Raw genomic sequence first — 11,326 nt, 5'->3', positions numbered from 1 at the left:
AAACACTTCCGCCCACAGGACTGGTGGGGGCGTGGCTAACACCCATCGACGTGGTTCCGTCATCGTGTTTTTTCTACCCAGCATGCTTTGCAATAGTCAGCGCGAAGAGAAATGAACAGTGTTTTATCGTGTTTCCAACTCACGCGCCCGCGTGTCGTGTGGGTTGAGAGTGTGTAAATAACACGCACACGCTTCTCGGCGTCTCTCGTGAGACCCACCACCGTGTGTCAGAAGGTGCACGCAGAGTCCAACTATAAGTACCCGGACACGGCCTCGCTTCACACGGTTGGTCCGATGGCAGTGAGATTTCAATTGATTGCTACAGTGAGTTACAGAACCTCTACGTTTCTTCTCTCCCCTCCCTCACCGCCGGCCTTGACTAGCCTTTTCTTCATTTCAGCTCCACAGTTTGCAAACAGCAACACAAATCCAGTGTAAACCGCTGGAAAGAAGTGAGCACAGCTACAGTACAGACACACATGATACATGCAGCCACAACTTGGTTTAAATGCACTTATGCAGTATCATGAAGTGATCAGCTGTCTGTCAGTAACTTCATCTCACCTACTTGTGTGGTGACTCTCACAGGCATGGAGTTGATGGAGCAACAGCAACGTCTGGATGCGACGTCACAACAAGCATAGACCAAGTCTGCTTCTGCTGATACCGAGACACTCGATGGAAGAACATTCGTTTAATCAATTGTCAATTAACCATCACTTTGGATGATTTAGAAATGAATAGCCTTAGTTTGTGAAGTCAGCCCTTTCTCACAGCCAAATCCTGGGGAAATCCTATCTGTTGTGTGTGGTTCACAGTTCTCTGTGGCTCATCATGTGCACTGGTCAGGGCACAATCACCACAAAAACGGTCCATTTCTTAACAGAGCTACGTCAGTTTCTCGTACATGTACAATGCCCATAATCATTTCAAAGTAAAAATGTTATTCCAACAATATTAGCAATATGTGCCTTAGTGTATTAATTTGTTTTACTGAAAATTGCAAATCTGAAAGGCTGCAAGTTGAAACCTCATATCTTCTATGAAAGAAGTGTTTTGGTTTAAGTCTGTAGTTCGCAAGTAAATGTTCAGGTGAGCAGTCACCAGCTGACATCTCCTTCTCAAAAGGTCAAAGGTGAAAATAGGCACAAAATATTCACCTATCCAGTTCACTAGACAATAACCAGTAGCCTTCACTTCAACAGATTTAAAGTTGAAAATAATCTGATGCTCAATTTCAACGACAAGTTATTAAACTTCATGTGGTCATTGATTATAAACAAATAAACAAGATAATTTACCTTAGTTACTCTTAAATACATTTAATGTAGTCAGTAGTATGTTTCAAATAAGAAAACATCTTTACCTTTTGCATTTAACTGGGTAACTTTCTTCATTTGTGTATTTTTGACATTGTCTCTCACTGTATGTAACAACTTCATAAAGTTATCTAACCATCTGATGCCACAGATGCACGGCTGTTGTTTTAAGTAGTGCCACACAATTATAATTCATTTCCATAACACATTAACAGAGGATCAAACAAAGCCTTTGATCTGAGACAAAGCGAGTTCAACCACAACACTTACATTATTTATCAAATCAACCCACAGCTAGAGGAAAGTTATGAAGTTTATTAGAAATACGAGCCAGATTGGAATCATCCAAAAGGAGCATTGAATGCAGATCCATGGGCCCCCGCCCCCCCCACCCCCACCCCATACCATACCCTCATCTAGCCCGTGTCCTTTCCAGAAGAGGACATCAGTTCCCCAGCAACAGAGTTGTTCTTTTCATAAGCAAATACAACAAATATTGAACTACAGGTGTTTTTGTGTGTGTCTTTTCCATTTTCTTTCACAACATTCCCAGTTTGTATTCCACCATCATGTGAGGATCTCCCATCATTTCACTCTGGGATGGATCTGAAAGGTGACAGACACAAACAGGTTAGATGGTTAAATTTCACACAGACGGGTCACGACAGTCAGAGTCAGTGCAGACAGGAGGAGGTTCTGACCATTGAGGATGTCATCAAAGCCGATTGACTCGTCGCTGCCTCGCAGTGTGTCCAGAGCCAGGTTTGAACTCTGTAAGAACGGCAGGCGCTGGATCTGGAGGAAGGGAGGACAGACATGGGGAGTTAGGACTGGTTTGAGGAATAACCATGAAAAGTAGAAGGGGGAGGCTATCAGACGTGCATGTACCTGTCTGGCTGCCCTGTACTCCATCTGCAGTTTGAGAGGAGCATGAAGTCCCTGGATGTTTCTCAGAGTCGAGAAATTCATCTTGTCCTGGTTCAGTTGGAACTGCACAACACAGAGGAACACAATCGTCAGCAACCCAGGAACAAACTCATTCATCCATGAAAAAGTTTTTTTGACATGTCATAGTACACGAAAACATTAATTGTGCTTATCCAAGGACGTTGAATCAGGAGCAACTGGACTCCGTTGTAGATTCTGGAACTGAAGAAGCCTCCTGGTGGTGAAGTCCAGCTGCTCCTGATTCACTGCCCTTATATAACCATGACCTGGACGAATGAGAATCTCCACAGAAATTAATTATGGTCGCGTTGCAGTTAGGATGAAGCCGTAGTAAGTAGGGCTGCAACAACTATTTATCGATTTCTAATCGACTACAAAATTAATCGGCAGCTATTTTGATTATCGATTTATCGGAATAGGTGAAAACATATGGTCCGTTCATCTGTCACAGCTCAGAGGTACTCACGTTCTTCTCTGACACCTCCAGTGGGTGGCTGGGAATGAGCTCATTCTTCACACTGGTAAATCTGCTCGGCAACAAGAGAACAACAACAAACAGGTACCATGTTTGTTTAATGTGCTTCAGAAATATTATGGGATGATACACTTGAGATGTGTTTGCATAAGCAGGTACTTCATTGCATCATTCAAAGCTGGGCATTCTCAAACCATTACATTTGGAACTTGATCATTTCTTTATTATATTTATTATTATGTTATGTATCACAGCAGTGCACATGTACATGTGTTTGTATCGCAAAGTCTAAGAACAGTACATTGATATCTGAAAACAATGGATCGGTCGAAAATAATTTTTTACACATTACAAATAAGCATTTTTCATGATGATTATTTAGATCTGATTATTGGGGAACTGTGATCAAGAGATAAATGATTCAAATCTAAGAAATATTAACATGGTTTGACAAGTAGCCATGTTAATTCAAGCAGCAATAGAATTAAAAAGGCATGTAGTGTACTGTTGGACTTAACATTAGTCACACATTATCAGAGTTACATAGCTGATTTATTTACTAGGTTACTTGTTCATTTATTCAATCAATATCCACTTTAAAGTCTTACCCGCTCCGCAGAGAGTCCTGGATTCCATACTGTCCCTGAGGGCAGAGGCCTGCCACAGGTACACTGTCCTTCAGCTGAGAGCGGAGACCTCGGGTGTTCTGTCGGGCAAAGGGGGACAGACGGGATCATTAGACACCACTGACATCTACTCACATTAAACCAAGTTGGATCAGTCACGGACAGAAACTCCCTCACTCATCACCGACGCTAGCTAGCTAGCTAGCATTAGCTGCAGTGACTAATCACATCCTGCACTAGCGGCCTCCACAAACACCGAACCAAAGAAGGGGAGGTCTGAAATAACACCAGCGTATCCACACACAAAAAAAACAGCAGCCATGTCTTCTACACGCTCAGGTTAACACATAAAATGTGGTATGTAAAATATAAGCAGCGCCGTACCATTGTGATTCCACTTTCTGTTCGTTCCGCTTCAATGTCCGGTAGAGTCGCGTTTTGAGTGCGACACATCCGGTAACAGCCGGAGGCTTGTATATGTCCATGGTTAGAACCGTTTTACTGGGAGATGAAGAGAAAACTGTTCATTTACAGAGACGTGCATGTTTGTTTTGTTGTTTTATGAAGTTATATTTTGTTTATTTATCACATCAACACAGTGATGGGTGTATATTAATGGCTTTATAATTTAAAGATTTGGAGTACCTTATAACGGGGGTATAGCTCAGTGGTAGAGCATTTGACTGCAGATCAAGAGGTCCCCGGTTCAAATCCGGGTGCCCCCTCTTTAGATTATGCTTTTCACACCAGCCAGCTGTAAATAATACATAATGTAAACTTCAATGTTTTACATTATCAGCAGAACAATCAAGGATCCACAGTCCACCTCCAACCAAGATTCTGTTTAAAATACTGTACATGAATGAGAAGTGAGAAACCTCCACTCGATGATCTGTCAAACCCTAGTCATCTTTATTATGTCCTGACCAACACAGCAGAAATACACATCTTACAATATTTAAAGACACAAGGCTGAGTTTAACATGCATGATGAATGTTTGATGGAATTAATGTATTTGGCTACGGCTGGGCAAGGCATTCAAATGACCCCCCAAGTAGACCTGATGTCTCTGGTTATAATCATTGTCATTTGACACTTACTGTAGCGACTCATAATGACTAACATAACACAAATAATGACTTGACTCACATATTTCAGAAAAATCTGATTTATTTATTCCACTGCTTTGTGCTCAGACTTGCTGTGGAGATGAAGCGGAAGTTAATATAAATAAAGTTAGAACATTGGCACTTATTTTGCATTGATTTGTTTTGGGGTTTTTAAATTATTTTCTGCTTTAGTGTCTTCAACAGCCAAAACTGCAAACTCATGTGGCTTTAACCAGGCTGGATATAAATGAAGATCTGTAGAAGAAGAGGGAGACAAGAGAAAAGGACAAAGGGGGAGAAGTTAAAACACAATTTAAAAAAAACCCACAATGAGATGTAAATGGAAGCATGGTGATTTTCTTTCACAGTAGATGAGATACATGCTGCATTAAAAACAGCTTTGAAAAAGCAAATTAATAAAGATTAGCGTAAAATAGTTTGACCTCTGCTTGGCTCAGAGTAGTGACTGCAGGCCAAACGTTTCCACTCCTCAATGTAGCTGCACAGGCAAAACAGAACAACATGAAAATAGTTTTGTGGCGATACAGAGTGAGACGTATCAAGAGAAGGACTGAGCTTTACTTCTCATAGCTGAGAGTGGTGGTCCAGGTCAGGAGCTCATCCAACTCCCACTCCTCATGTTCCCCCTTCTCATCAACGGTCTCCATCACTTCCTGGGCTGAGTTCCTCACCAGGGTCGCCACGTGTCCGTGTACTGGATGAGTCTGCAAACGACCTTGGGTATACCTGTATGTGTGGGAGGGGAGCACATTTACTCTCACACACTTCAGTAAAGCAGCAAAAACACTAGCTACTAGTAGCTACTACCACTCACATCTGCCTCAGCCATTCCATTTTCCTCCTCCTCCTCCACCTCTCCACGTCCTGCTGCCTCTGCAATCTGGAGTGGTGAAAGTCCATTTTTTGGTTTTCTCCGAACTCAATGGGCTCAGCGATGGGAACCACCTATCAGAGAGAAGCCCACGGCACGTGAACACCGACTTTATAATAACTGCTCTTTGCGGGTTAGAAGTAGAACTGACCCCTTTCCTTCATGAAATCATCATCACACTGCTTTGGTTTGACATGGGTAAACAGCGACTTGTTGATGTCTGTCGTAGCTGTAACGTGTCAGACTCATTTCAGAAATCACTATATGGATGGCGAACAGGCAGGTGTCTCTGACATGTTCCTCACCTTGCTGCAGAACAGCCTCCAGCTGTTGTTCTCTATACGCTGGTACCACCCTGACCGGTCCTCCTGCAACACAGGCCGGTTCCTGACGTTCTGCCAGGCCACAGGCTTCCTGAGGCCCGGCTGGGTGTAATCCTTTGGGCTGCTGGCACACACATCTGTGATGGGACGGTGGGTGAAGATCTTGTAGTAGATGCCGGGAGGGAAAGTGATCTGAAGACAACATAGTATAGCAGGTAGGTCTTTGTCGCCACATTCTCGTAGCTGGTAAGTGATTTAAAACGCTTACCCCTCCAAGTCGAAATCTGATGAACACCCCAGCAGCAGCATCCAGCAGCTCCGCCTGCCACGGGACAAGTCTTGCCTCAGCATTCATTTCATTTTCATCTTATTTTATTTTGTGAAAAGCGTCATTGCAGTTACCTCCCGAGGATTGACAGTTTTGAGGATTGACTGTGGATCCCGCTGGTTGCAATGGCTGATCAGCTGTTTGAAATACCCAAAGATCTCTCTGTGCTACAGTGTGGGAGAGAAATAGAGTTTTACTTTGTGCCTGTGTCGATGTATTTAGTTTACAAGAGTGCGTCCAGTGCAGCAGCAGAGTACACACCACATGTCTTCTCCAGGCTCTCTGAATCACTGTGGCTGCTCTCTGAAGCAGTGACTCCTGCTGGGGCTCCTCAGGGCCCCCATCCTGTAAGCTGGAGGCGTGTTGGGAGGAGAGACGGAGGAGGAGAGAAGTCAGATACAGTAAGATTTCCTCCCTTTGATTTTACTGTACGGTTTAGTGAATTCTGTACAGCGTGTCTTGTGAGAAACCTTTTTTTATGACATGGAATCTGATTACATTTACTTGAGTACTGTATTTAAATAAATACAGTGTGGACAAGACCGGAGTTAATACATAACAAGAAAACAACACATTACCTCATGGCTTTTTGGATTCTCCTCGGTCAATGAATCGATACCAACTAACAGCAGCAGAGTGAATAGGTTACCAAGCAACTATAACCACAATAAAGCTCATGGCTTTCAAAATAAAACCATTATTGTTCAGAGGAGGTCAAGGTCATAAAAACACAGCAGCATGTTCTCAAAGTACTAAGAGACAAACCCTTTACACAGGCGACAGGTTAAGTGATATTTGAGTACAAACTTGTTCATAAAGGCAGCGACACTCTGACCTCATAAGACTGGAATAGGATAACCCCCCCCGCCCTGATGCCTTTAGTTTAAAGTATTCACAAATGGACATTGTTTATTGGTGGTTCATAATCGTGTCTGCCTTTTTGAGGATGTGGTCAGTATCAAGCTCTGAGGGATCCTTGTGTTTTGCCAATCATTTCAGAGCTGAGGTTAACAACACTGTTGTTCAGAAAAAGGAATGTGAACCGGCACTTTGGACGGAACAGCGATGAATAAATCATTAGAGAAGCTGAGTTCATGTCTGCAGTACAAACACTGCTGTGCCTTTTTTCACCATCATATTTTCACGAGATCTCATCCAAGACAGTTCACACACACAAAAAACATCCGAACAGAACGTTTCTGCCCTTTGGCCATTGGATGGAGCTGTTCACCAAGCGTCATCTTTCGATGGCTTTGGTATTCATGAGTACATGCATGTGTGTATTGGACACACACACACACACACACACACACACACACACACACCTCATCAGGAAGTAATCACCTCTCTTCACGACCTCCTGGCTCCAGCAGCCAGTCTGACTGTGAAGCCCTGCAGCCTCAGTCGCCCTTCTCTGTTGATCCATCAGACAGTGAAGCAGCAGAGCCTGAGAGGCTTAAATCAAACATACACATGGACCATTGCAATTATTATTGTAAATGTCAGTGAAACTACATTTGAAATCATTTAAGCTTGTTGTTTGCCCCAGTGAGTCATATATTGAAGGGAACGTGATTAACCGATAGGGGTAAGGTTACACCATGGCCAAAGTCGGGTTTTTCATGAACCCAAACCAAACTGAACCGGACCCAATCAGTCAAGTCACAGCTAGACATTTATAGCACACAGCACAAGAATCTTATTCTGTATGTTTCTGGTGTTTCATGTGTGTTGTCGTGCAGCTAAAACCAAGTGGAAATTGATGATGATGACGTTGATGATGATGATGATAACGATGATGATGATGATGGCGTGAGAGCGAGAACACATCAGATTGGTTGGCTCTTCTTACAGGAACAAATTGAAGTGAATTCACAGTGGGAATATCAAAGACATAAATCCTCTAAAAAAAATAGTTCCCCTGCATGTGTTCATTAGCTGCTGGATATATTTGTGTGTACACTGCTGTGGCTTAGAGAAAACACAGGCTCAAGACGTGTTTGATTCACAACTGGGAAACTTGCTGATATGAATAACAGCATGTCCATTATGCAAATACACACAATGCATTTCCACACCCAAAGCCTGAGGATAGGTATGTTTCAGAATGCAATTCATGTTTATTCAAAGCAGAGGTCTTCCTCTTATTTTAGACTAGGCTTTGTCTTTTTGACTCCTAACAAGGAGAGGCATTTATATCAGCCTGGTTTCCATCATCTGAAAAATATTTTATTGACTCATAATCCTAAATATGGCCCCCTGGTTTAATACCGAAAAGGCTGATGCACAGGCAGAAGAGGAAAAGCTTAGTAATCTTACCCATGAAACAATACATTTCTTAAAGTGTGTAAATTAGGTTGGATAGGTTGCTGACATGCTTGATATGTATGACTGTATGATTTTGGGGAAATAGAAAATGCAGCTCTCTTAATTTGTTGATTTACTATTAAGGAATTTGGTAGCCAAGTCTACAGAAAGCCAGATTACAAACATCCAGAGTCGAAGGATGAGAGTCGCCTCAACACATCCCCCGTTCATCACTGAGTGATTCGTACCTGAATAAAAATAACCTTATACCCGCAATAACAACTCTAGACTTATTGATTCACCTGTCAGCGACATAAAACAAATGACATTTTCATACCATGACCACAGGTATTCCCAATTTCATATCTGCCGTGCATTTTAACTAGATGTGCCTGAGTCTGAGTCAATGTGTCTCTGAATGACTTTTCTTCCTCCCTCTCCTCATACTGCAGCCGTGTGGTTTCCTCCTTTGAGTCATCGTGGGCCCAGCGGAGACGACGGACATATTGATGTTCTCTCTGGCTTTGTCTTTCCGCACCCGCGGGAACGACCCAAACACAAATCAAAAGGAAGGACTAAACCTTTCACAGATATTAGAACATTCACATCGCAGCATTTGGGTCAAGACTCCATTCCTGACCTCTTTGTTGAGGTCATATCATCCCTTCACGCTTGAGTTGACTGTGCTTATACTTTTGACCTCGTCATAAGTGCTCAGTATGGTCGTTCTGTCGACTTCACAAGCAGATACATCAGACTTGGAGTATTTCGTCACCTAGAGAAGAGCAAAGAATGGCACTGAAGGCTTTTTGTCCATGGGAAATATGTTTTCCACCCTTCTCTTGACTGGCTTCAGTAACAATAACAGACAGACGGTTCATCTGATCATTAGCCACATTTTTCCAAACAGTTTCCAAAGAAGCCTCCGAGATGGTTCTATGTTAACCAACCACCGGGAGCAACAGGTTACTTCAAGGACCTCTGGTTTACAACCACTTTGTAGAATGGCATAGGCTTGAATTACATAACAACAAGGTCAGTGTTGGAGTCTTGGCCTCAGCCCCAAAGAGACTGAACTGAGACCATGAGCAGGTGGACTGCTCTGAAGGAGACGCAAAGTTTCTGGAACAAGAGTAGCCCCCAAAAAGTGGCACTGTGGGCTGTTCAGCTCAGGCTGGACAAATGAAAGGGAAATATCAGAACAGAGTGAAGAAGAAAAAAACGTGACGTAACGCACGCTGTGAAAGACGGCAAGCGGTGATTGGTCTGGCAGCAACGTGCAGTCTTCCATGTCTCTTGGCCACAACACAGCAATAATTTATGTTTGTATGAATCTATATATTTACTATCGCCTCAATCGGACACAGTGACCATCTTAACAAAATATCGTGCAGTCTGACCCCAGCGTTAGATTGCATGCAGGGCAGGGGGAGCTAATCTCAGAGTGCATTCCTGCTTGTGTAGTGTTTTTTCTCTCTTTTTCTCTCTCCATCGTCCATCCATGACCTTCTTCATTTTCCGCGCCTGCAGTATCTCCACCTCCTCCATCTGTCTGTTTGCTCTCTGCCCTGCTCTTATCTGTCTTCTTTGCCTTGATCCAGCCTGCCGTCCGTCTGCCTGGTGACCCAGTCATTTTTTTAATCCCAGCTGTGTGTGTGTGTGTCCATGAGCTGATATATCTGATTTACACGCCAAACTAAAAAGATTAAACGTTGCTTTCCACATGAATTGAATAGTAATGTCTACCTGAACTGGCCCATGTGCTTTGAGCACTTTCAAAAAATGTATTTATTATGGACTCATTAATTAATGTTGATATTTTGTGGTGTTCACACTGTGTCAGTAAAATGTGGAGAAGGAGAATAACAGATGTTGTTGTTTTTTCTGACACATTATTCCATCTGGTTAATTTGCCCGGATGATAAGCTTGTCTTCACAGCAGAGAAACAGACTATAGAAGCTTTTGTTGTTGTTGGAGTTTGTCACCAAGTGAAACCAGATTCAAACAAACAGAGTTGAATAGATGGTATTAGTGTTAATGACGGGTTATATTAGCAGTCGTTCTGCCAACAGTCTGTTGATATGTCTGCGGTTCTTCACCAAGTGGGAGATATGGACTCTGTCACCCTAGATTCATCTTTTCCTCAATTCTGGATTACAACAACAGGTTTTTACCATGGCTACTAGTACAACACTTACTGCCTCCCTGTTACGACTGCAGCCGTATTGTCTGTGGTGTTGTATGTTTCTTTTCAGACGGTGCATTGCCAAGTGCTGACACCTTCAAGAATTCATCCTCTTCTTCGGCCTGTCTGCGTTGTCCCACACACCTGTTCAGGAGGCCGCTGTACAGAAGAGTCCTGGCCCTGTTTTTCACGAGGACTGATGAAAGATGTCGTCTGCTGCTTAACAGGCCCCACTGAGAACAAAAGCTTTAGGAAGAGAAGCTAATCTGAAGGTGAGGCACTGCATCAGAGCCGTGTTCCTGCTGAGGGAGCGATGCTTCCACTGCTGTCTCCATCGAAGTCAATGGAAACGAAGTCTGTACAGAGATGTTATCACAGCTACACTATTTTAAGGAGCTTTTGGTGATGATGGGAGGTGTTCTTAGTTTTAAATTTGAGACATGAATACTGCAACACATGCCGCAGCTGCTGCTGCCTGTTTGTCTCCTTATCAGAATTCATTTAGCAGAGGCCCGACAGGACTCGGGGCTTCATTAGACAAAGCTTCCTGTTTTCCACCACAGTGTAATTGAATGTAAGCGATTCCCCTCTAGTAAACAAAGTACGCTCTTCAGGGTCTTCATTACCACTTCATTCAATAATTACTGACAGGTCATTATGTATGTTTCTTTATGCTTTTAGGAAGACTCACTGATGGTTGGTGTTGCACCTTTTAAACTGAATCTTTATGAATTTAATCTGTGAAAATATGCAGCTAATTGTTGACGTGAACACATTTATTTTCACTGATCTGAAACCTTATTTGATCTCCC

The 11,326-nt window shown here is 42.9% G+C and overlaps 2 protein-coding genes, 1 long non-coding RNA gene and 1 other non-coding gene across 5 annotated transcripts; 2 read left to right on the top strand and 2 right to left on the bottom strand.

Annotated features, from left to right (window-relative positions):
- The first annotated feature begins 83 nt into the window (after positions 1–83).
- On the top strand, positions 84–1,152 carry LOC118291270. Its single transcript, XR_004786591.2, has 3 exons — positions 84–324; positions 401–452; positions 589–1,152. It is a non-coding gene; the product is annotated as an uncharacterized LOC118291270 (long non-coding RNA).
- A 154-nt stretch (positions 1,153–1,306) lies between these two features.
- Positions 1,307–3,882, bottom strand: LOC118291268 (proteasome maturation protein). The gene is made up of 6 exons (XM_035619392.2): positions 3,753–3,882; positions 3,351–3,448; positions 2,734–2,794; positions 2,208–2,309; positions 2,021–2,114; positions 1,307–1,925 (listed from the first exon to the last, which is right to left on the bottom strand). Exons 1-6 carry the CDS (start codon positions 3,819–3,821, stop codon positions 1,858–1,860), a joined length of 492 nt encoding a protein of 163 aa, XP_035475285.1. The 5' UTR covers positions 3,822–3,882; the 3' UTR covers positions 1,307–1,857.
- Positions 3,883–4,021: 139 nt separating this feature from the next.
- Positions 4,022–4,093, top strand: trnac-gca. Its single transcript has one exon. It is a non-coding gene; the product is annotated as a tRNA-Cys (tRNA).
- Positions 4,094–4,332: 239 nt separating this feature from the next.
- Positions 4,333–6,648, bottom strand: c21h11orf65 (chromosome 21 C11orf65 homolog). Of its 2 annotated transcripts, XM_035619283.2 has the most exons (9): positions 6,600–6,648; positions 6,283–6,373; positions 6,096–6,188; positions 5,962–6,015; positions 5,676–5,885; positions 5,314–5,444; positions 5,061–5,225; positions 4,922–4,977; positions 4,333–4,733 (listed from the first exon to the last, which is right to left on the bottom strand). In XM_035619283.2, exons 1-9 carry the CDS (start codon positions 6,602–6,604, stop codon positions 4,621–4,623), a joined length of 918 nt encoding a protein of 305 aa, XP_035475176.2. In that variant the 5' UTR covers positions 6,605–6,648; the 3' UTR covers positions 4,333–4,620. The 2 variants fall into 2 exon arrangements, with proteins under 2 accessions (XP_035475176.2, XP_035475177.2); XM_035619284.2 differs by lacking the exon at positions 4,922–4,977 and having other exon boundaries at positions 4,579–4,733.
- Positions 6,649–11,326: the final 4,678 nt, after the last annotated feature.

This window comes from Scophthalmus maximus, chromosome 21 (assembly GCF_022379125.1).
Source record: "Scophthalmus maximus strain ysfricsl-2021 chromosome 21, ASM2237912v1, whole genome shotgun sequence".
Classification (NCBI taxonomy): Eukaryota; Metazoa; Chordata; class Actinopteri; order Pleuronectiformes; family Scophthalmidae; genus Scophthalmus; species Scophthalmus maximus.
This window is presented reverse-complemented; position numbering and strand designations above follow the sequence as displayed.